The following is a 25,750-nucleotide window of genomic DNA, read 5'->3' as shown; positions in this document are numbered from 1 at the left end:
GAGCCCGGATGAGGTGGCAGACTACAAGCTGGGTTTCCATTCGCACTATTCTCCTTGACAGTGAAACACAGAATTTCCTTGTTTATAAAGACCTACCCTAGCTGGGTGTGGCATCTCCTAAAGCAACCTTAGCACTCAGAAGGCCAACACCAGAGGGTTGCTGTAAATACGAGGCCAGCCTTGGCTGCAGTTTGAGACCTTGTCTAAAAATAATAATTTTATTATTATTATTTTCAAAATATAGAGTCAAGTGAAAATACCTATGCTGTTTTGTTTTTTTTTTTTAAAAAAAAAAAAAAACCAAACAGACAAACAACAGAAACCATCTTCATTTCACTAGAGGGAAGGGAAAGGAAGAAACTGCTGGAGGCAAAGTCTGGTTAGTGGAGGTGTTCAGACGCAAGCCAGCTGGCTGACTCCAGGGTGTACCTTCAGCTGCCATTGGTGCTAGGCTTTATAAAAGACATTTAATGAATCTTACATATTTAGTGCCGGAAAGGTAACAACAGGAGAGATCTGGGGTGAGCTGTGGTGGTATTTTACTTGTACTGAAATGTGATTTTAATTGTATGTTAATAAATAAAGTTGCCTGGGGGTCAGAGTTATAGAGCCATAGCAAGTGCATGGCGGTGGTGGCGCACGCCTTTAAGGACCTGGAGGGCGGTACATACAGGCAATGACAAGGCAGTCACGTGTTTAGTTTACAACCAATGAGAAGGCAGAACATCTAGAGTATTTAAAGACATACACACAGGAAGTAGGCCTCTTTTTCGGAGAGCTCTCTTGGCTGAAGCAGGATAGCTGAAGCAGGAAGGGTAAGGCTCTTAGTTCTGACCTCTTGGCTTTCTTCTCTGAATTGGCTCTGTGTTTCTTATTTAATAAGACGGTTGGTTACATCTACAGTGAGCCTTGCTGGATGCAGTCAGGGCTTGGTGTACATCGTCAACTAGTGCTATTTACTGCACACACCCCTCAAAGACATTTAACTTCATCACATGAAAGGAGATCACAGAGCAGAAAAACCTCACAGGTTCTTCATTCAGAACAAAACAAAACACAGGACTGGTGAGCTGGAACATTTTGTATCCCTATTACGATTCTTCCATTAATATTCACATGATAGAGGTATTTTCATGTGTTAAGCATTAATGCCTGGCAGAGACAATAACATTATCCCCAATTTGTCTTGAGACATTCCAGTTTGGGTATGGCTGGAGGCAAAGAAATACCACAGTGCAATGTAAGAAGAAGGGTTTGGTTAGAGACAATGTGAAGCTCCACACTGAAAAAAAGCAGGTTATTTGGAAGCAATAAATGAAAAACTATTGGGAGGTGAAAAAAAAATGACATTTTTATTTCACGTGTATGGATGGTTTGCCTGTATGTACATCTGTGCAGCATCTACATGCAATGTCCCTGCAGGCCAGAAGATGGCATCAGATCCCCTGAACTGGAGTTACAGAGGTTTTTGAGCTGCAGTGTGAGACTGGATTTGGGTTGTTTTGAGATGCAGCCAGTGTTCTTAACAGCTGAGCCATCTCTCTAGAACCTACTTTTTAAAAAAATATCGAATATAGTAGACATGAACTATCATTTCACCTTAGGAAAATAATCCAGTGTTGGTTTGGCAATTCCAAATTTCACAATCCCAATATCTATGAATGCTTTGAGGGGGGAAAAAGCCTGTCAAATATCTATATATCTCTCTATATGACAGACTCCATCCTTCTCTTCTCAGAATTATGACACAAACAGAATATATCGTTCACTCTTTGTAGCTGGGACTTAAGAGAAAGGGAAGTGCACTAACTTCTTTGAAAACCTATGAGAAATTCCCCTTTTCAAGAATCAAATTACCCCACAACCAGTTCTGAGATGAGACAGCAACCCTAAGATAATGGACCACAAAGAATTAGAATGATCCCAGGAAATTTCATAAATCTATAAAGCCCTGGCCCCTAGAGGAGGCATGAGTTTCTGAGGAGAGACTTCACATACTTGGATGGCATGTGTCATAATTAAATTTATGTATGAATATCTCCTAGCCTTCTATTCCTTTTATCTACAAAACTGCAGCACTGACCCCAGGAAGGGCGAAGAGACTGGAATATACAGAGCTTTCTTCTGCCCTCTTGCCCAAGGCTTTACCTTTACCACTTTGTCTCCTGTGTCTTTGAAGCACAGGGACATTGCCATGAGACAATCATGAACCTATGTGCCCGGGGACAACTTTGGCAAAGCCAGCCAGGGGCACAACCTATGGTCACCAGATTTTGCTATTATTTGATGTGGTCTCATTTGTGAGCACTCTAGTTGTTCAGCTTGATGATTTGGAAGGTTCCTGGCTGTGGTTTGTCTTGGGCTCTTGGTGCCAAGCTGCAAAGAAACTCATCAAGGTATGTGTCCTTTGAAGGCTCTGTTGAGCCATCCATGGAATGCTTGCCTGGTGACGGGGCAGGGAAGGTCAGTTCTGTTTGGCCAAGTGCTTATGTTGTTTGCTTTCCTGTACAGTGTGACTGGCCATTAGGCTCTGGATCGTAGCGTAATCTTTATCTCCAAGTCTGAGGTGTGAAAATCATTTGGACTCTTCTTGTGCCCCTCTGCATTAACAATTGATAGGAGAAAACATGTTCCACTATCTAAGGCTAAGATAGCCACTGGAGTAATGTCTTTGTTACACTGTGGAATCAAAATTATGATTAGGAAATTGTCTTGGTAATTGGAAGAATTTTTACTGAGCATGCTCCTCTTATATTCTAAGCCTGTAACTTATTTTTATTTTCATTTTATATATCATTCTTGGGTGTATTTGTGTGGGAATGTGCTACAGCACACATGCGGAAGTCAGAAAGGACAGAGGCAGTGGGTTCTCTCTTTCCAACCGCTGAGATAAAATTTCTAGTTTCTTCTATACTATGTACTCTGAGCCAGCTCAGGATTGCCAGTAATTCTCCTGTCTCTGCTCCCATCTTGTTTTAGGAGTTCTAGAATTATAAATGTGTGTCACTGTGCCTGGCTTGTTTATTTACATGGGTTCCAGAGAGTTAATTCAGGTCTTGATTTTTACCTACCGAGCCAGCTCTCTGGTCCTAATTATGCTTATGTGCTATTTTGTTTATTAGCTGGTGAGCATGATCATTAACTTAATGAAGGCTGAAAATTAGATGGCAGCACCAGCCACCCCATTGGGTACTGATCTATAATAAGGATTTGCTAGAATACAGAGTGAAGGGTTAATGATCTACAAGCCTCATGGGTAGACTGAGGTTTGATGCTTTCTAAAGGTTAATGATGTACAAGCCTCAGATGGATTGAGGAGCTCTGGATAGGAAAGTTGACTGAATGGACAATACCCATGGAATCTTCGGACCAGGAGACCCACACAGCAAACCAGCTGGAATCGACCACTTCCAGACAAAGGAAGTGACCTACAGATGCAATCTTCCATCCCCGAAGTTCCCCCTTTCCATCCTATAAAAACTCTCGATCCCTCACAACACATGCTCACTGTCCCACTTCTGCGGAGAGATGGTAGCCCTTCAATTGCTCTGATTAAAGAACTGCTTCTGGAGATGCCTGTCGGTTTTGTTTTATCTCCATGCTGCCTCCTATCCCTATCCAACGAGTACAGAGAAAACAAAATGCTCCTCCTGACCTGCTCTGGCTGAGCGTGGTTGAGTACAATCTTTATGGCGCTGTCAGGATGTAATGTGTCTCCCTATGTTGGGTATTGGTCTCACTGGTCACATCAGAAAACAGATTTGGCAAAAACTCAACCTGTCCCTAGCTGTCCCTAGAATCCCTAAAATTAACTAACTAATGTATGTGTGGCCACTTGGGTTGCCTTTTTTTTTCCACTGTGTGATAAAATTTCTTTTAGCATTCCTATTAAAATGTATGGGCTTTTTTATTTTTTATTATTTTTATTTATTTATTTATTTATTATTTGAGACAGGGTCTCACTCTGTAGCCCTGCCTGATTTGGAATTCACTATTTAGAGCAGGGTGGCCTCTGCCTCCCATGTGCTGGGATAAAAGGCATACACCACCGTATCTTGTGCAGGCATTTTTATCCAGATTTTGAACTTACAGGTGGCTGTGGTCTGCCACCTTCAATTCTTGTCACGGACTTAATCTCTGTCAATCCTAATGGAAATGTATATAGTGAGATGCCGACTCTGAGCTGGCTGGCTGGTTAGGATTCAAATGTTAATGTGGAAACTAAGTTAACAGAATAATCTATCACAAAGGTTTTAGCACAGCCAGACATGCTGTACCTCCATGTCATTTTAGATATCACTGTTTTATTGCATCATAAATACAATTTTGAATTTAACTCTCTGTCCACAGATTTGATTTGCTAAATCTATCCTGTCTGACTTTATAAAGTTGGATACTCTTCTTAAAATCTACCACAATGATGTACTTGGCTCTACAAGCTAGTTCATAAAACTTTAAATTGCTGTAAACACACCATTAAGAGATAATGTGCAATCTTCTCAAGCAGACATGTTAGAGAGACAATAAGCATACAAACCTTTACTGAAGGTTGTTGTTTTTAATCCATGCAAAGCAGTGTTTATTGGTTGTAAACGTTTGGTTAATTTACAAGCTTTTGTATCAGCTACATACATTTTGATAATGGCTTTATTCTAAAGTAGATTATAAAAAAGAAAATTAGTTTTATTCATTTTTCCCCTTGAAGATTCACAGGTAGTAAAACAAAAGGCATGAAATGGTATGCTTTATCTCAATCAAAACACACTGTTTCAAATACACTGAAACATTATGTAAAATACAAATATGATTGAGTTGTAATTCTTCCTTGATATATGAAGGTTCCTAAGCACAAATTTGCTGAGACATTTCTATATCTTAAAGATATTTCTGTATCTTAACATCAGGAAGGCTACTTAAATGTTAGCAAGCTTGAAGACAATGGAGGCTAGACCATTCCTTCACAGTCTGAATACAGTGAAGGAATGGAACACAGGATCTTAATCACTGGTCAGAGAAGGAGACCCGAGTCACCCTTCAGACTCTGGAGAGAGGCATGTCATCCTGAGCTAAGAAGACCACTAAACCCATAGTAGCTGAAGCTGGCTGGAGGAGTTTATGAGGCTTCACAGGAGGAGGCTTTCTATAAGAACAAACCCATGCTAGTCTACAACATGCGTCAATGAGCCTCCTCCTGGAGCAGTAAGTTCAAACAAACCTGTCAATCACTTGGACAGAATGAACACCTTCAGGGGAAAGCTGCTTACTCTGATTTTAGGAAACCACATAAAGTTTCCCTAGGGTGAAGCTCCATCAGGACAAAGGTCTCTTTGGCCACCGTCTGCTCTCACCCTGATTTTACTCTACTTTAAAACATTGCCTACTGTATACACTACACTCTACATGGTTTAGGAAGATCACAATGTCTGGGGACATCAGGAAGTCCTTTTGGTGTTTCTACTTGGTTGCCATCACATGTCTTTCATCATGGTAAGGCATGGACTCATGTTCTTTGGGTTGAGACCACTGGATCCTCTACTCTATCCATCTGTAGCTTCCCTTTGGGTACCCATTGTTGCTTCAGGCTGCTGGATCTTCTTTGTTGTCCAATATCCTCACCTCTGTTGGGTCTCTCACTCACTCTACAAACATTTCTATGACTGTTGCATCCATTCTAATCCATCACAGATAACCATTCTGCAAGCAGGTTGGCAGTGCTCATAGTTACGAAGCTGTTTCCTCCATACTGAGACACACCCCCAAACCACAGGGAAAAGGGAGGCTCACAGGGATCAGAAAACTCAGAAGAACTGCTCGGCTCAGCAAAATAAAACCCAAAATGCCCCTCTGCAAGGTGTCACATAGTAAGCAGTTCCTGAGGAGAGGACTCCCCCTCCAGTGGAACTCCTACAAAGTAGGCAATGGGTGCACTTGTCAGGCTGCCTGTGAGTCATCCATGCTCCTATAAACAGCCACAACAAACTCACTAGTCCACTAATAATATGGGTAGAGTCATTTCTTTGGCCTGTCACTGGTGCCTATCATGAGTGATGTCTATTGACCTCTCCTAGGAAGAGTCATGCAACACTCATGTGCTCTTTTCCAAGCATTGACCATGTGGTGTCACCTTTATTTTTGTGAACATAAAAGACTACAGGCTGTTATTACATTTCCTCTTTCCTTACAGGTTGGAACGTTATTTGGAATCTGATATCATTTTTCCCTGTGAGTTCTTCCATGCAAATTTGGTGAAATCAGTGTTACTAATGCCAAAAACGTCTGTTTTATAACTATTTAGGATGTGTTTGTGGTGTGATAAGGTCACTTCATTTTCTGTATAGACTGAGGATATTACACCTATTGTAGGGGGACTGGTTTTGTGTGATGTATCAGTTGGGTCCTACCAGGGGAGTTAAGAGATTTCCCTATGGCCATTATTCACCTGTGCCATGCTGTGGCTAGGATCTCTTTCTTTTGGGGTTCCTCTTGACTTTCCACTCAGTCTCTTGAGTTTATTGCAGGAAGGAATTTCACTCTAAGAGAGGCAGTCACACCAGTAGCATGGACCAGAGACAAGTTTGAAGGAATACATGATAGAGTGTCACCCTGCAAGTGAAGGCCACCTTGGAATTGGTAAGGTACATTGTTCCTGGTTTCCGTGCTTGGGAAGCAGAGAGGACATGCCCACCATTTAGAGGTAGTTGAACAAGGCAAGGAGATACCTTCTCTAGTATCTCTTTATGGTCTTTCTTTACCTATATGGTAACTCCTCATCAATTCCTAAGGATTCTCCTCTTGGATGTATCTTTTGTAACTTGTAGAAATTGCATCCCCAAACTTTAAGAAGAAACAGGATGCCATTTTTTTTTTTTTTTGTTTCTTTTCCTCTGCAAAACCACAATGGTCACAACAGAAGAAGAGGGAAGAATTGGATAAAAATGGAAATACCAATTATAGTGGTATTGTACAAGCTGACTGCCTTTGTAAAGGATGGGTCAAGTGCTCAGTGGTGCCTCAGGCATGAACTTTCTATGCTTTAAGAGAAGACAACGATTTATGCAAGTAGACGAGACCTAGGATTAACCGCTTTTGTAATATGGGGCATGTTCCACTGGGAGATGGTCCTATCTTACAGAAATAAAAAAAACCTTTGACAACACTGCCACCTGCTGGGAAAAAGTCCAGCACTTCCATAATGCTGTCACTGCCTTCTTTGGTGTGTCCCCTCCAAGAACTTGTTGAGAATTTGGACATTAGAGCAGATCAACTTTTCTTTATACAGTACCTTAGACAAATCAGACAAGATCTAGGTGGTTTCTCCGGTGACATTGGGAGATGTACAGAGTCCTGAAATCTTCTCTCAAATTATGAGCTATTTTGAAAGGATTACACTGTTATTTGGGGATAGATCTGATTGAACTGAGACTTATAGACATTAATACAGTTATAGAAATAGAATATTTCTAATGCATATTTAATGCATATTAAAATCCTTAGAATTTTAGATTAATGCTACTGTTTTATTTCCAGGGATGGTCTTACATATACAATCTATGATACATATGAAGTCTCAGACGTATTTTTTGTCAAAGGTTAACACTCAGGATCTGGGTAGGCATTTACATTCTTCTGTAGGTAACAGGACAAAGAACTGTGTTACTAGGCCTTATAAAGACAAGAGATGACAAATGTTTTACATTTAACAGGTGTTAAAATTGTTACAGTATTTTGCTAAGTGCACAAAATTGTCCTAAATTGACTTATGCTGGTTGTGAAGTTTAATCTTGGTGACAACTTGATTGGGTTTGGAATTAAGCAAGAGCTAAGCAATGGACACACCTGTGAGGAATCTTCTTGATTACATTAACTGAACTGGGAAGACTGCCTCTGAAGGTGGGGGCAGCTTCTGGCAGCACCAGAAGGAGGTCTGAGGGAACCGCTTTTTGTGTTTTACCTCACTGCCTATTCGTCATATCAGTGAGTACATCTACCCTGTTTGCATCTTTCTAGGAGTTCATTATCTGTGGCTGCTGCTGCCACTGCTGCTACCATTCTTTACTATTGTGAGAGCCCAAATCAATGTGGACTGAAGGCCAGGGACTCCCCAGGAATCTTCCAGGCTTGGAGTACTGCTGAGGCATCCAGCCTAGAGGACTGGTCACTGCCAGTCCTCAGCCCATCCAGTGTGAAGGCAGCCAGTGTTGGACTACCCAGACTTGTGTAATGTAAGCCAATAAATCTTCTTTTAACATGTATTCTTCCTAATCAGTTTGCTTCCCTAGAAAACTCTGATTAATAAACTAGCTAAACTTAAAATATTAATATACAAGATAAAACATACATTTTTTTTAAAGGAATGGCCTTACATGGAGAGATACTTTTGTATTATTTCTCCACATTAAATAAATAAATTTTTGTCAATGTTGTGATGAGCTATTTTTTTCACTTAGGACAATAGAGTTGTTATTCAACGTTTATTGTTAATAGATAACACATTTGTGCTATAGATATTATGAAATTAGATTAAAATTATTTTACATTATATTATTATTATTATTATTATTATTATTATTATTATTATTATTGTGTGTGTATGCACAAGCATGTGCCACAACTTTCATGTGGAGATCAGGGGAGAACTTGGTGAAATTGATTTTATTCATCCACCTTTATATAGTATCTGGAAGTCACACTTTGGGTTGCCAGCCTTTCATGACAGGCAACTTTATCCACTGAGTCCTCTATCCAGCTTGAGATGAGATGTTTGAATGTCTAGTTAGCCTTTTAAGTACACTAAATATATATATGCAATATGATTTATGTGTGTACAGATAGCAAATGATAAGTCTAAGAAAAACTCAAAGCTATTGATCCTGGGACTTTGTAGGCATGTTACAGGGTAGTTCTGTCTCCTGTAAAGGGCCCTTAGTAACTCACCACCCTACAGAAAAGCCTGTCTCTGTGAGCAGCACTATTTCCTAAACCACGATCTAAGATAAACAAATCTGGAACTTGTCCAGGCCTTATGTTTTCCACTTTCTGACTTCTAGGGCAAAGGCCCTGTTCTCAAAACCCCAGTGGGCTAGTCCCAGCCACCTGACCCAATACTCCAACGAAAGAACCAAGGAATGGTGGGAAAGAGAGACAGGCCATCAACTCAACCCACATGGGGAAGATGAACAGATAAAGGCAACTAGTGATGCCCAGTCTGGTTTTTCTGTACTAAAAGAAGCTTTGGTTTTAACTAGGAAGAACTGGAGTTGGGGAGGGGCATAATTAATGAGTACCGGTCAAGATGTGGCTCTGCCCATCAGAGTTTTGGCTCAAGCTCTAGCAAGGTGGCCTCACATGTTAGTCACTGTCTTCACTTGAGGATGAATCTGGCTCCTGTGATCAGCCTCTGGGTATAGCCTTTCCATCAGAGACAACTGTTCTCACCTTGGGGCCAGTTTGTCCTGTTGGGGCGATCTTTCTGTTCTTTGTGGACCCAAGTGAGGAATCAATGCTTTTTCTTTTGGCAAAAGCCTGTTAAATTTTGACTTTTTCCAGTTTCTCCTCTGCTGCTTTGTCCTTTCAAGGTAGATAACTTTATGACCCCCTCTTCTTACCCCAGCACACCATGGTGACCCAGAATGTGCCTTTCTCTTAGCTCCCAGCAAAACAAGGAGTAAAATTCCTCAGACTTAATGGAGCAGCAATACTAAATGGTTTCATGGTTTGTGTTTAAAAGGAAACTAAATATCCAGAGTTCCTAAGTCACCTTGTCAGGGATGAGAAGGAAAGATAGGGGCACCTTTATATCCTGTATTAGAAAATAATATTTTAAAAAAATTTTTAAATTCATTTTACATACCAACCATAGATCCCCCTCTCATCCCCCCTCCTGTCCCCTGCCCTTTCCCCTCCTCCCTCCCCTACTCCAACAGGGTAAGTTCTCCCATGGGGGGGATAGCTAAGCCTGGTACATTCAGTTGAGGCAGGACCAAGGCCCTCCCTGCTTCTTTGGGAAAATCTATAGAGACAACTGATCCAAGCTCAAAGGAACTCACAAACTCTAGATTGACAGCTGTGGAACCTGCATGGGACCAGACTAGACCCTCTGCATACAGGAGACAGTTGTGTAGTTGGGTATGTTTGAGGGGCCCCTGGCAGTGTGATCAGGATCTACCCCTGGTGCATGAGCTGGCTTTCTGTATCCCATTACCTATGGTCGGACACCTTGCTCACCCCCAAGAAAATAGTATTTCATACTGTAGCAAGAGAGGTGCTGAACATGTGTGCACTGTTAAGTTTGTTTTGAGTGAAACATAAACCTGGGAAGTACTGTAAGTGGCCACACAACCCCACCCCAGCAAGCACACACAGAACTCAGTGCATACACTAGATGCTTGTTTCTGTCCGTGGGTCTCAGGGGTGACAGGTATCATGAGTTCTGCTTTTCCAGTTACAACCTGGCTGCCTCTCCTTATGTCTATCTGCATCCCATACTTGGTTTGTGAAACTCTTTCATGCACTTGTTGCTAGAGTCTTAGTCTAGGGTGTCTGACTTCGGAGGTCTCAATCAGGTCCTCAAAGGAAAAGCAAGTAACAAGAGTAGCTGTAATATAAGATGAAGTTTAATACTGAGTATGGCCATAACAGGAAGTCAAAACCTCACTCCACTTCCTGTCTCCCTGCACTGTTTGCTGTGAGTGGATGGACACGTGGTCAGCTAACATCTTGCTCCTGCTGTCATTCTATGCCTTCTCCTCCATTATGGACTCCCGTCCTCTGAAAACATGAGCGCAAACAAACTCTTTCTTCCTTAACTTGTTCGGGGTCATGGTATTTTATCATAGCAACCATCAAGTAACTAATACAACTAGAGAGGAAGAGATGCTCTCTTCAGTGGTATAACCACTGATAAGGTGACATCCTCCTGCAACACGCCCTCCCCCAACCTCTTGAAAATAACCCTAATGAAACACACTGCACCACAGTGATCAATAAAACAAAACAACAACCCTAGATGGGTCGGAAAGCTCCAAAGTAGAAGAGGAGCTAATTGGGAAGAGGAAAGTGGTTCATGGGAGTGGTAGGGAACAAAGAAGGTGGTTGTGAACATTCACAAATATATCACATACATGAATGAAAATGTCATTAGCGAGAGCCATTATTATGTGTAGCTAATGTATGCTAACAACACATTCTAAATCTGGCCTGGGAATGGGTTCATTGCTCAGTGTCACTAAGACCAGTGCTGTGACACAGCGAGTATGCTCCTGCAGCTTTGCCAACATGTATTTATTCTTTAGCGCATTTGCCTGTCTAGGTTGACCTCCTTGAAGTCTGTATATGAAGCTCTGATATCTGACCTCAGCATATAATAGAGTTCTTAAGCACTGTTTTGAATAATTAAATAGAGTGCATGCAGGTAAGTTTTACATGGTGACAACTATTTAAGAGGGCAGCTGTAGAAAACATTGCCAGGCTTTACTGAATTAGAAAATGTTGTCTTCTATTTTCTTAGATAATCAGAAAGAAACAGAGGTTGGCACAGCCAAGCACCTCTTAAAGATTATGTTGAAACAATTCAGGCAATTCTCTAACGTCAGTCACAATTTTCAGTTGGATACAAAGGAAAACAAATTACCTTATAAACTGCAGGATCTCATCTGAAATGACCTAGACATTTTGACAGATGGACATTTTAATACCAGGTCCCATGCCCTCATGCCCCATGCACAGCTGCTCACTTTTAAGCTTTCAACATAGTTTTAATAAAGACTAATAGCTGCTATTGTTTTCACGAACATTGAAAGAATATAAAAGAAATTCATGATTTTCACATGACTTTTAGAGTTTGGAACAGATTTTACTCACTTATGTCAATATGATGAGGGAATTCAACATTACTTAAAAATATTTTTAAAGGTGGCAATGCATAATTTCATAAAATTGACTCAGTGCCCAGTATGTGAAATATTCTGCCCTATAGCTTATCATAAACATTTACATCTCAAGCCATCTAACAACTAATTATACTTCCCAAAAGACAGTGTTCATTTCTAAAACTCATACACTTTCAACTATTACCTTTCACAAATGTCTTTGTGTCTACGCAGTGTACATGGCAAATACTATCTTAATGTGTATAACACCAGGCAGTAATTTAACCACACAATGTGATGCTGTGGTCCCTCTTTTAAATCAGCACATTTTAAATATACTTTTGTAGCAATGCAATATGGTTAAAAAAAAACCTCATTCTGAATTGTTGAGACCAAGGTTGGATAAAGCACAGGGACAAATAGCCAAACGATTGGAAACACATGAACTATGAACCAATGGCTGAGGGGTCACCAACTAGATCAGGCCCTCTGAATGGGTGAGACAGTTGATTGGCTTGATCTGTTTGGGAGGCATCCAGGCAGTGGGACTGGGTCCTGTGCTCATTGCATGGGTTGGCTGTTTGAAACCTGGGGCCTATGCAGGATCGCTTGGCTTGGCCTGGGAGGAGGGGACTGGACCTGCCTGGACTGAGTCTACCGGGTTGATCTCAGTCCATGGGGGAGGCTTTGCCCTGGAGGAGGTGGGAATGGGGGATGGGCTGGGGGGAAGGTGAGGGGGGCGGGAGGGGGGAGAACAAGGGAATCCGTGGCTGATATGTAGAACTGAATTGTATTGCAAAATAAAAATTAAAAAATTTTAAAAAAAATACCTCATTCTAAGAGACTGAACTTTTGTTAGCCCTCACAGCCAGAGTTAATAATACATCTTGAGGTCACGTTAGACTGCTATCCTACTGGATACTCAGCCTGTTTGTTTAACCTGCCTTTAAGAGAACAGCATAACAACCAACCTTACTTGTCTGGAATTTCCCATGTAGCCAATGGATACAGCCTAAGCTGATACATTGCTTTAATCTTAAATCATGTACTCTTCCATGGCCCTGATGCAGAATAATACATACGTGTTTGCATGTGTATCATCCACTGCAAATAGCACATAGGTTGAAAGCAGCCTTATCCCCCATAAATGTTGAATATGACATTTGGTTATCACTTGATAGACAGTGGTATTTGTAACACTGTTGATGTCTTGGTCAGCTGGGATCAGCCAGAGACAGTGACTTAATCCTTTCCAAACTTCTATTAAGATTTCTATCAAGCAGACCTCATTCCTTTTCCATGTGACACTTTCTGTGCTATTCAATAAAAGAAAGCATAATTCAAACAGACACAGAGGGTCACACGCAAACACAGGGGCAGTTTCACAAGACCGCTTTCAGGAAGGCACAGATTCAGACTCACCCAACAGGCAGACAAGGGGATGGAAGGCACAGGAGAGCAAAGGAGAGCGTTCACATCTGGGCTCACTGTTGGTTAAATGGCACCAAGAGGAAGTGCTTTGTTCCTTTCTGCATATGACACTGACACACTGATCGGTGACTGGGTGCTCATTATTAATGTGTTCACAAGGACGACATACTTTCTATACTATGTCAAACTCTAGTGTCAAAACTAATTTCAGGAAAAGCTAGATTACCAAGTATGAATACTCTGTGATTATGATCAGAGTTTAAACTGGGTTGTAATGGTCAACCTACCAATTTTAAAATGTAGGAAGTACCCTGCTATTAATGAATCTTAATATAAAGTGGTATCTTCTACTCATGAACTTCTAAATGCCTTGTCTTGGATGGTACACATGCTCCAGAGAATTCTGTTTGTCCATCAGAATTTTGCTCGTCTCCACTTCCTACCACCTGCAGCATGTGCTCCATATTCACGACCTTTGGCAATGTCTTCAGAATCATTCAGCATCCCTTTCTATAACTACGCATACTTCCTTTGCTATTTTTGCTTCAGTCTTAAAATTACCTTGCTTCTGAAATTTAGGACTGCTGTTTCCACAGCAGACCCTAGTATCTGTTACTTTACAGAGCAGTGGAATTCAGTGGGCCTGTATCAGCCAAGCGAGGGCAGGTTATGCCTAAGCAATTGAAGTCTCACATTCCATTGTGATTTACACAAAACAACTTAGTTTCTTGCTCTTGGCACAGACCTGTCTGAGGACAGCTATCATTCCACACCTCCCTTCATTCTCCACACTTCCCTTCACCCTGCATCCACAGCTCATGCAGGACCTGCTATATGGGGACATGACCAGCTTTACAGCAGAATGAAAGAAGATATGGAGATTTCTGGATAAAAACTTTGGTTTTAAAACTTTGGCTCAGAAATGCCACAGATTGGTTCCACTTTCCTTTATTTGGCCAGAGTAAGTCACATGAATAAGCCGAATCCAAAAAATAAAAAAAATATAGTCATCTCCCAGGGAGCAGCAGCAGCTGTTTTTAGCAATAATAAAATCACTACACTTGCCAGGAACGGGAGAGCGCTCTAATAGACGGAATGAAAGCAACCATGTGTTTAATTTCTAGCTGACTTTTCCGGCCCAGGTGTTGATAACGTGGTGTGCCAATGACGTTCTTTCTATATTGAGTGTGTTTCTGCCAGGCCTCACCATGTGATCTCACGGCATAGCCTGGTTCAGGCATCACATGGAGTCATTTGCTTACAGCCACTGCCAGTTGGAAGCCCACACCTATGGAAACGCACCAGTAACAATCCAATTTCCTAGCAGGGCTTGGATAACGTGCTCCAACCATATCCCGATGTCCCCACGGCGGCGGCGGGCTCTGCACTCCCATCATCTGTTGCTTTGCTGAACCAGTTCTCGAGGAGCCATGAGTCATCACTGTGAACCTACACTAAGTAAGATACGCCATCCAAGCCCTGCCTGGCTCTTATCCTTCGCAAAACAGACTGGCAGTCTCCAAGTCTTCCTCAGTGAGAAATAACTCATAGGCTCTATTTCAAAGGAAGTATAAACGGAAGAAGACACTTGAAAAAAGTAAAAAAGAAAGTGGATGGGCTGTCTGAAAATGTGAATTTTGGCAAAATCCAAAAGGTAGTTAAATATAATGTGAACACTACTACTTGAATAAAATGTATAAATTGTTTACCAGAACAAAAATATGAACTAGGAAGTTAGATAAATGGACACACAGAGAAATTATTCTGAAGTGTTTTGGTTTTCTACTTTTTTATACTTTGCAATATAATGAGTAGAGGGTGCAATATACATAACTGTTATAACCAAAGGACTCTTATGTTCTTGGATTTGAAAAATAATAACCCAAGATATGTAATTTCTGAAATTATACATAGGTGAGAACTTTAAGTACTATCAACCTAAAATGAAATAATCTGGCATGATGACTTATATCCAAGAAGTATAACTTTAAGTGGATCAAAATATTATATATTAGGTGCTTCACTTCTCTGTAAAGTATAAGCTAATAATATTTAATTATAAATCATTCTATTATTAGGCATATAGCTGGCTTTTTCTATCACTTATATGAATAATAAAAATGTATTAATCTAACACATATACATCTTTAGATACTATGTTTCTTTAGTGACAGGTTTCCTTTTCTAAATTCATAATGGATGCATCTTTTGAAACTATTTTATAAAAAGGTCATGAAGGGAAAAACCTTTGCTTTTCTGCTCAACCAATCCTGAACTGAACATAGTTTTCTGCCACCACTGCAGACACACGGACTGCTTGGCAAACCAGGGGATGTTCTGAGGAAGTTAGGGAATGTCTTCCATCAGCTGCTCAAGCATTTTTCTTGTAGTTCGGCTTTATGCAATCTGGAGTATGTGGTTAAATTTATTATAACATCCTTTAGTGTTTTAAAGTCCCAGGTAACCATAATGTGTTAATCAAAATTGTATGATTCTCATGTTTTCTTTTACACTTTCCCTCTTTTGGAAACATTTACAAGAGGATCACTAAGATGAAATCATTAGAACCTTACATCCTCTCCTTTGAGCCTCTGATTCATTGCAAATCAGGTTCACAATTATTGTGCAAAGCATCAAGCATTTTGATTAGGATAGGACACGGCACTGGAACTTGGAGTCTAGGCAAGAAGTCAGCACATCCACATCCATCCAAGCACGGACCACTTGCTGAGGATCATGTAGTCAGTAGCTAACTTGTCCCAGAGCTCAGGGGATGCCTCCTGGGGAATCTCTATCTGGACACTGAGTTCTGAGTTTGGAGGATGTCTCCCTCTTGCTAGGCTTGCATTTACTCTGGGCTAGCTGTCAGAGAGTCACAGAGAGGGGCTACAATATTCTTGTGAGGTGAGCTTTGCTCTAAGGTCTGTGGGAGCTGCATCTGTGTGGAGATAGTCTTTTTTCCACCGGGGGCACCAAATGTCAAGTGGTGTGGGCCCTATACAATGCTTGAATATGTTTCATAGCTATCATTGATCTGTGGCCACAACAGTTTTCTTGGAGTTATGCTACTTCAAGGTTAGTGGCTGCTACATGCCTTGTTTAGTAGGCTGTTTGGACGGTACGTAAGCAAAAACTGACTGACATCTTATTTGGACAAAAATGATAATTAAATTTGGGACGAGATGAAGAAGAAATTGTCAACCCCAGGCAGAAGGCAGAGGAAGGAGAAAGTCACTAAGGACATTAGTGCACTGGTGAGAGGTGGGCTGAGTACATTTTGTTCAGGCAAGTGGCAGAATGCAGAGCCAACAGGCTGCATGCTGTATCCAAGCTTGGCTGTGAGAAAAATATCTCAGCTGAATGAACGCTGTGAACAATGAACTGCCAACAAGGGACTATACCCAGCTATTTTAGTGTTTCTAATTACAGAGCTAAAGTGCTGTGTTATAGGAAACAAATACTGAACCAGCACGCTAAGAAAGAGTCCCTCATTAATGGTATTTTTAGTTAGCATTGAAATTCCAGAATGGATTATTTATGGTTTTATGTAGATAGAGAACTGGGAGGTATGGAGGAGTGTGAAGAGACACACAGGAATAAATGAGAACTATTCTAATGCATTCACCAGTTTAGAAATGATGCTTATTCTAATCTATAGTGTTCCTGACATCTCTCTCTCTCTCTCTGTCTCTGTCTCTCTGTCTCTCTGTCTCTGTCTCTCTGTCTCTGTCTCTCTCTCTCTCTCTCACACACACACACACACACACACACGTACATATAAGACATTTCTGCATTATTATAACCGTCTTCACATATGCCCCTTACACTGCTTAGATACCTTCTAAAGAATTGCATTGCTCAATACAGCTGCTGCTCCCAGTCTACAGATGGGGATGGGACTCAGAGAGGACCAGACATCCTAATGCCATTGACAGACATCTATCACATTCTTAACTTAGTATATTTCCACTGCTTAGCTGCAGCTGTTCCAAAAGAGGGGGAGTTACCTTTTGATTTGGAAATCTCACCTGTCAAATAGAAATTACACTTCACAGATATTCTGACTTGGTTCTAGAAAGTTTTACTTTTTCTAGAAACTATTTAAATGGACCTTCAAATGCACTATTCACAGAACTCCTTTTGAGTGTCAAAATGCCCGTTTTCTGTTGCACGTCTTTTCATTCTAAACACTGCTTACGTCTTTTCTCTCAGCCCAGCCAGGACTCCTAGAGTTTCCCCACGTGTACAGACCTCTCTAAAGATCAATAGCTCTTGACTTCTGCACCTTGCTGTGTTTTATATTCTCCTCTTGCTTCTGTCTACGAACCTCCATCTTTTCCTCTCCCCCTGCAGACCCACTCTTTCCTCCGGGTCTTCCTCTTGTGAGTCTGGTTAGCTGTAAACTTGGACATCTTGTTTTCCATCATCTGTTTTTTTTTTTTTTTAAGATTTACATATGCATTTTATTAGCATGCATGTGTGTGTATCACATGTGCGCAGGTGCCCACAGAGGCCAGAGGAGGTTGTCAGAATTCTGGAGCTGGAGTTACAGGCATCTGTGAGCTGACCCAAACTTGGATCCCTTGCAAGAGCAGCAAGTGCTCTTAACTTCTGAGCCATCTCTCTAGCTTATACGATCTGTTCTTAATTTGAACTTCTTGTTTTTAGTTTCTCAACTAATTAGAAAAGGTGATACGTATCTCCTTGATGTTTCACATGTCTGTACGCTAGTATCTGGATTTACTTAGAGTTTATTTGACTGTGTATATTAATATACTTGCTAAATTTATTCTTTTATATTAAACGCAACACATTTTTGCAGGTTTTCCATGTTGGCTTGAAATGAATGAACTTGTCAGACTCACTATTAAACTCCTGTGTTAAACTTGTAAGACTCCCAAATTCTCGGATTTCTTTTAGTTTTTTGTCTTCTTGACTTAGCACTTAATTTTTTCCACTCAAGTTCCAACGTTTTTGTGGTTGCTGTTTTTAAGTGGTATATAGAATGTATCTTTTAAAAATTTAGTCCAAATACATTTGTCTTTAATTGGTGTGTCTAATTGATTTATTGCAAATAGATTTAGATAGATGTTTCATTTCCCATTGATGTTTTCTGTGATTTCTCAAAACCATAGTTTTGTAAATTTTCCCTCTCCTGTCCATCTTGACTTGATTTTTATTGCTATCACATTTAGCAGCTTATCTTTCAAACAGATCACACACATTAGGCTTTTATATCATGCTTTTACATATTTAGTTACCTAGAATTTTAGTTTCTTTAGTTTTTTGTGTATGCAAAATTTGCTGGGTTATGGCATACATGTAACATATAGACATCCACATATGTTACATATAGCTTACTTAAGTGTACACCTTTGAGTATAGTATAAAAAAATATAACCATCTCTCCAGGTTACAAGTTAACCTAGAACATGGGACAATACAGTTCTTATTTTTCTAATTTTTTTCATACATATATATGGTGGTTTCTATGCATGTGTGTATGTGCGCTTGAGTATGTGGGCACACGTGTGCAAGGTTGCACAAGTATACATTCACATGGAGATCTAAGGTTGATATTGGGTGTATTTCTAGATCAGTTTATACCTATATACTGAGGCAAGGTGTACTGTTAAACCTGGAGACTATTTCAATTAATCTGTCAAGGCAGCTTGCTCTAGCGATCCCTGATGACTTGCATGCATTGGAATTCTAAGCTGGCCTCCCAACCCACCCAGCTTTTATGTTAGTTCTGTGGATCTGAATTCCACTTATCATGCTTATGAACCAAGTGTTTTATTAGCTGAGCCATGACCCTAATCCTCACACATTCATTTTAGTTATATGGATTTTATAACATGTTTATAATTTCATACAACTAATTTTCAGTCTTATTTTTTTTTTCTCCAATGGTGAGCACAAATCCTAAGAGTTAAAACTCAAAGTGAATATAGCTAGAATATAAAATCAACTAGCTGGGCTCATGAAAACAATAGACTGGTGCGTTGAATGAGCAATGTCCTCCAGAGGTTCAGGTAGTCCAACACTTGGTTTCCAGTTAGTTTGGGAGGTAATGGAACTTTAAGAGGTGGCGCCTTCCTGGAGGAGGAGGTGGGCTTGCAGGTTTGTAACCTTTCCCACTCCCTGATTTCTCTGTGTGATTAAAAATGTGGCTTCTCAGTTCCCTGCTGCCATGTCTCCCTCACCATCACGGACTCTTAGCCTCCTCGAGTCATACACCAAAGTAAATTCTTGCTTCCTCGGAGTTGCGTTTGGTTATGGTGTTCTGTCACAGCGAGGGAAAAGGAGCTAATGCAGAAGCTGGTGCCAGAGCGGCATCTCCTGCAGCACAGAGTAACTAATACGCTGGTAAGTATTTGTTTAAATACTGATTGCACTTGTCACATATTCCTTTGTAATTAGTCTGTTTCATACGTGGTCTGGAGTTTGACACAACTAACATCAAATTCACCTCTACTGTTTTGAGCAATCACCTAGTAGAATAAGTAATAGCAGGAGCATGAAAACTGGTACTGGTATCTTAGACTGTACCTTAGTGTGCTGTGTACCTCATTAGGAGACTCAAGCTATGGCACTACAGGTTTCCTTGTCCTTGTCAAAGCTGCGGTAGCGAGGAGGGGAGGGAGTAATTTTAAAGGGATTTAAAGTGAAAAAAGGAGGTTAAATTCATAATAAATACATTTCCATATTCTGAGTTCACAGATATGAATATTAGCTCTTAAACTTGAGGAATACTTACTGTATATAGGTATTACTTATGTGTTCATGCTAAACCAATGTGGTCTATCCCAAAGAGCAAGCTGAGAGCTCTCAGAAAGGCCACACACTGATGGTTAGCAACCTTTTTTCCTCCTGATTTTGGTTAATTTCCCTGAGCCACAAAAACTCCAGGGGAAACTAGCTCCAGGAAAATAATTTAAAGAGGTGTTAATTTATTTTGACTTTATAACCGTCTTTCTTTTGGGCTCAGAAGATTATGGTTTGGAACTTACAGTATGGAGTGGGAGAAACTGCCCTGTGGACACTAGAAACACCTGCTTCCACTAACGATCCAAAGCCTGATGGCTGGGCTGGGGCTAGCTATTTAATAGCAGAGCATTTGCCGAGCATGTGGGGCCTGAGAGCTTCCTTCTGCGTGTTGAGACATTCAGTATCTCTGGACCTCCAGTGCATGCTGCAAAGCCTTTTCTAAGGGGCACATGGAACAGCCCTGCTGCACAGGAGACATTCTGCAGGCTGGAAGTCAGTCTCACCGGTGACGTCTTCTCTCATACACTGAATCTGGAGTTTTAATTTTTTAAGCAATTATTGTGTGTGTGTGTAGATGTGTGCATGTGTGTGCCTCCCTCTGTATGGAAGCCAAAGGATCCTTTGCATGGTTATGCTCTCCTATCACGTGGGTCCTGGGGATTGGCTCAGTCCTGGGAGGCTTAGTGGCAAGTACCTTTACCTGCTGAGCCATCTTGCAGGCCTGAAATCTTCATTTGTTTTTAAAAAGCAGACATGAAACTAGAAGAGACTAGTAGAAAAAAAGAGGATGACCAGGAGGGGAAAGGAAGGTAGGAGGATGAAGTGAGAGTTAACACAACCAAACTGTATCGTGTATACTCATGAAAATACCACAACAACATCCATTTCTTGTACAATGAACGTAAGCTAATAAAATATCCTCATTTTGCAACAGAATGATATTCTCACGGTAAGCAGTGCGTGACATACCTGCCCCAGGCTGCCTCATTTGTAGATGCTTTATTAACTGGAACACAGGAGGAATCAATGACAGTTGAACTGTTCATCTTATAGCAGAATCCGCAGTCTGGATCGAGCATACACTCATTACAGTAACTGAAACATGAAAGGAAAGAGTTAAAGTCATGTTAGCCTGGTTGTAGAGACAGACCCACAGAGGTTTCCTAGTGAGAACTTACCAGAGTCCAAGAATCTGAGCTTGCTTTACCCAGCAGGGCTGCATAAGGGGATGATTTGACCACAGGCGTGGTCACCAGGTGTTTGGAAGGGTCTACACTCGCCTGTGCGGTATGCTTTGATCTAGCAAGTGGGAGGTCTTTTGCCCCACACCTTGGAATTGTTATAAAAAGCCCTTTTGAAGAGGCAGAAGGGGCCAGTGGGTTTTGATCCAGGTCCTTCCGAAGCTATCCTGTGTTTCTGTCTGTCTCCTTTTTCGCTACCTTTCTATCTAAAAGTTTCTTATCCCTCTCTCCTCCTCGGAGGAATCCTTTTAAAAAGTGGGAGCTGGCCTCCCACACCTGGTCAACTGGGGCTTGTTACATATCAAATTCCAGATGCTGCCCCCACAGCTCACACTATTTTCTTAGCTTTGGCCAAGCCAAGTGATATGCCCAGATCCAGGTGGTAACTGATGGTCACTTTCATCTCTCCAGGCAGATTAGAGCAACTCTGTAAGCTACTGTGTAGTAAGGGGGTCACAGAACAAGTCTGGTAGACCGCAGTGAAAATACTGCTTTCCTCAATCACTGATATTTATTACTGATCAGTCTATCTGGATCCAGTCTGGAGGAGTTTTTAGTTACAGTAAAACATTCATTTCTTGTGTCTCTCTCCTTCACATTCCATCTATATTAAAAACTGGAAATGTCTTCTTCCACATATATGCATACATATGCATACACACACATATATTTAAAACAATGAGACAGAATTTTTGAAGTAAATCTTTAACAAAATTACAAATACCTCAAATCCAGCCATTGCCAACATCTTGGTGGAGATTTGTACCCTTAATATTATCATATTGAGTTCCAGCTGTGCATTACTCTTAGCTGAAAACTAATGAGTATAGGAAGAAAGGCTAATGTGAACTAATTACACCTGTGGCCAGATCACAGAGAGGCATTCAATGAGTCACTACTCACTTAACAAAATTATTGAACAGCAGAGAAGTCTGAGGTGGGCAGAGTTTCCCAACCTTAGCCTTCAGCATGGGTGTGGAATGAGTTTTCTTCTGGGCACCATATCCTGTGACATGGAGTTCTACAGCCCTTCATGTACAACCCAGGCACACGCAGCATTGGTCATACTACAGGTGAATCAATCAAGACTGTGATTTGTGGCAGATGAAAGGTGAGGAGGAGAAACAGATGTACATGACAATAGTCATACTAGGGCAAAGGGCTGACTTCCTTCCTAAAGGCAGAGGAGGTGTCAAGAGCTGGAAATAAGTTCAGAGATAATAGCTGAAGTAAGTCCTAAGAGAAATTTACTAGGCAAAGAAAAATGATATTATAGAAGAATGGGCTATTTTGTTGTTAGAAGACCATTCAGCACAAAATTAATAATACTCGGCATAAGTAATTATCAAGGGGAGAAAGAGGCCATCAGAAAAGGATGTCTGTGAGACACGCAAAGACTCCAAAGACGTCTTGCAAAGGATGATGGTATTTCTCAGTGCTCTAAGTTGAAATGCCCTTTGGCTCATTTAACTAAAAGTTACGACATCTGCATTGCTTAAAAGTTAGATTATTTTCACGTAAGTGTCCTGCTGTCAACTTTACCCTCTGTTTTGCATGGAACTTCAATCACAGACAGAACGCAGGGAGATCTGTAAGCACTCATGGAAGGTCTGGCTTTTGCGGATGTTGTTCACCTTTGAGACAGGTAAGAAAAGGGTACTTACTCCCTTTCCTCCCCGCCATCTACTTCACAGGGAACACTGAAGGTTACTGTGTGAACTTCATCAGCTCTAAGCTCTGACAGGAGCAAAGCCAGGCTTGTCCTCACTTGTTTTTCCTCCAGGCCCTGAAAAGAAGGAGCTCCTAGTGTTTGAGGACCAGAGCTCTGCATCTGCTCCCCTCTGGCCATCACCATGACTAACACTGTGACAATGGCTATACTCTTCTCTCAGAACACAGCCCACAGTTTATGTGGATGCCCAACTGTTTCCTGGATTTAAAAAAAAAAAGTGTGGAAAGCTTCCTTCCTAATAGTCCATGCGGATCCCCCAGGGTTCTCTCAGTGAAAGGAAGGTAAACATCCAGAATGGATATTGCCAGTCCCTACCTTGACACGCAGCTTTCAGGCCTCTAGAGGTGAGACAAAGTTCCCTGGCACTCTGTCATCCTTGATCAGGGTTTCTTTGCTTTCCAATCACATACAGCATTTAATGGAAAAAATTATTCTAAGAACCACAAATGCCTAACATTCTCTTGACATTCTGAAGTTAACGTAAACATTACATACCATGGAGATGACCTAAATGACCTTTTACCAAGAACATTTCCCAAGACTGTGGCTTTCACAAATGTCATTAACAAGAAGCATAGCTAGAAGGGGCCATTCTTCACTAAAGGTATCCTACACATAAAACCCATCAATGAAACACGAGACCAATGCTTGTAGGAATTATCAAGCACAGGTTGCTTTTCATGTGTGAAAACTGCTTGCCCCTTTAAAAAATGTGACCCCGAAGAAGCTCTAAATTCTAGACTTTAAGTGTTATATACCAAGAGCACATGACCTTGAAGGACCCATTCATAATCTAAGACAGTTGCATCATTTAACTCTAAATTCCCCACTTCTTAATATGTGGGAGCAGGGTACTGTTAGGTCCATAACAGGCCCCCAAATGGTAGTGCTGCTGGCAAGGTCAGAAATGACAGTGTGGGCTGAACTCAGGCTGGACTCTGACTTGGTGAACAGAAGGATTGCTAACAGATAAACAAAAGCTCATACTCAGCAAGCATTCCTTTGGAATGGGTAAAGTGAGCATCTGCTTGTCAGAAAAAAATCTGCCACTTCCTTCGTCTGACCGCTACAGCCAACTACCTCTGGTAAGAGGGCATCTAGTTCCCTATTAGTCAAACAAACTTGTAACAGATCAAAGTCTTCACCCAGTTCCCAGGCTGCTCTGGCCTGCAAACCCCCTTCCTATACTCTAGCTCCCAGGCTTTTCCAGCACACAGACCCCCTCCTGCTACAGCATGCCTACAATAGATAGCCTCGGCAATTTGAATTTCCCCGTGGTCCAGTTTGGTGGTCGCACTGTGCCCTCGCTTACAGGTACTTACCGTACGGTGTCACAGGAGTATCTGCGCAGATAGCAAAAACTACAGTTGTGGCCTAACATTAAGAAATTGTACAGTTTCTTTTTTATTTAATAAAAATGTTATTTTTATTATGTGTGCGATTGTGCGCATGTAAGGGCATGTGGGGGATAAAAGGACAACTTTGGGGGGCCAGTTTTAATCTCCCTCTATGTGGAATCTGGGACTCAAACACAGGCTGTCAGAGTTGCATAAGAAGCACCTTTACCCAGGTGCCATCTCACCAGCCCGAGACACTACGTATCCTCGAAAGAAAGTTAATTAAAAAGGCACGGATAAAAGGATTCCGCTTCGTAAAAGAACTGCTGAGTGAAAGGAATGAGGCCCCTTCCTACTGGTACACAGTTTTTTGAAATCAGTCTGTTGCTCTGCTCTGCCACATCTCTGTGGATGATGCCTTTTATCAACCCGTTTACAACTGTGGCGTCTCCAGGTCTAAGATCCTGCTCATAGCTTCTGTAACGTGCAGACCAGCATCTAGCTCAGCATAGGCTGGCTTCCCAGGGTGCACCGCAGCTTTCTAACTCACCTCAGCACACTTTGGTAGATTTTTAGCCTATTCTGGAAAATAATTCTGAGGGGCGGGTGGCTGAAGGTGAATGCCTACGTCATGAAATAAAAAGAATTTAACCATCGAAGAACAAGCTACAGCTTGTTTTTAGATTGCTGGAGGCAAAAGCAGTTATGAACAGGTGATCAACAGTAAAAATGGAGGAGTAGTTTAATAACCTTCATAATTCACTTTCAGAGAGAAATAAACTGCAAAGCTAATTTCCCTCAAGCCTACACAGCAGAAACACACTCTCTCTGTCTCTCTGTCTCCGTCTCTGTCTGTCTGTCTGTCTGTCTGCCTGTCTCTCTCTCTCTCTCTCTCACACACACACACATAACACACACACATAACACACACACACACACACACACACACACACACACACACACACACACACAGCCTTGCCTTAAATTACAGCCTTCAAATACCATAGTAAAAGGTAATAGCACTATTTAGACAAACTTTATGCTATTTAAGTGTGATGGAAGCTTGTAGTCTTGGTCTTGGAAGAGAGTGTAAGCCCTGAAAAGGAGCTCAACCATGGGAAGTGCTGGGGGACTGAGGGCAGAGCTCAGAGAAATCAGTAAGACTAGAAAACAACATCCAGGTGATAATTCTGAGAAACAAATGTGCTTCTCTTGCTTGCTGGAGGGAAGAGATTTGCCTTCAAAATCTCTGAGGTTTCTTTTTAGAAATCGGGGGGGCACAAATAGGAGTTCATATATTTAGAGCAACTCTGGTTCTAAGAAATCCAAATGTTTCTAGCTAAAGAAGAGAGAAATAAAGGCCCCAGCTTC

The 25,750-nt window shown here is 41.2% G+C and overlaps 1 protein-coding gene across 1 annotated transcript in view; it reads right to left on the bottom strand.

Annotated features, from left to right (window-relative positions):
- The window catches only part of Slc2a13 (solute carrier family 2 member 13), a 290,023-nt gene that overhangs the window by 33,003 nt on the left and 231,270 nt on the right, over positions 1 to 25,750 (bottom strand). The window contains exon 7 of the mRNA XM_059247592.1: positions 21,039 to 21,164. Coding sequence (XP_059103575.1) covers positions 21,039 to 21,164 — 126 coding nt within the window. The remainder of the gene's footprint in view (positions 1 to 21,038; positions 21,165 to 25,750) is intronic.

Source organism: Peromyscus eremicus, chromosome 20 (genome assembly GCF_949786415.1).
Source record: "Peromyscus eremicus chromosome 20, PerEre_H2_v1, whole genome shotgun sequence".
Classification (NCBI taxonomy): Eukaryota; Metazoa; Chordata; class Mammalia; order Rodentia; family Cricetidae; genus Peromyscus; species Peromyscus eremicus.
This window is presented reverse-complemented; position numbering and strand designations above follow the sequence as displayed.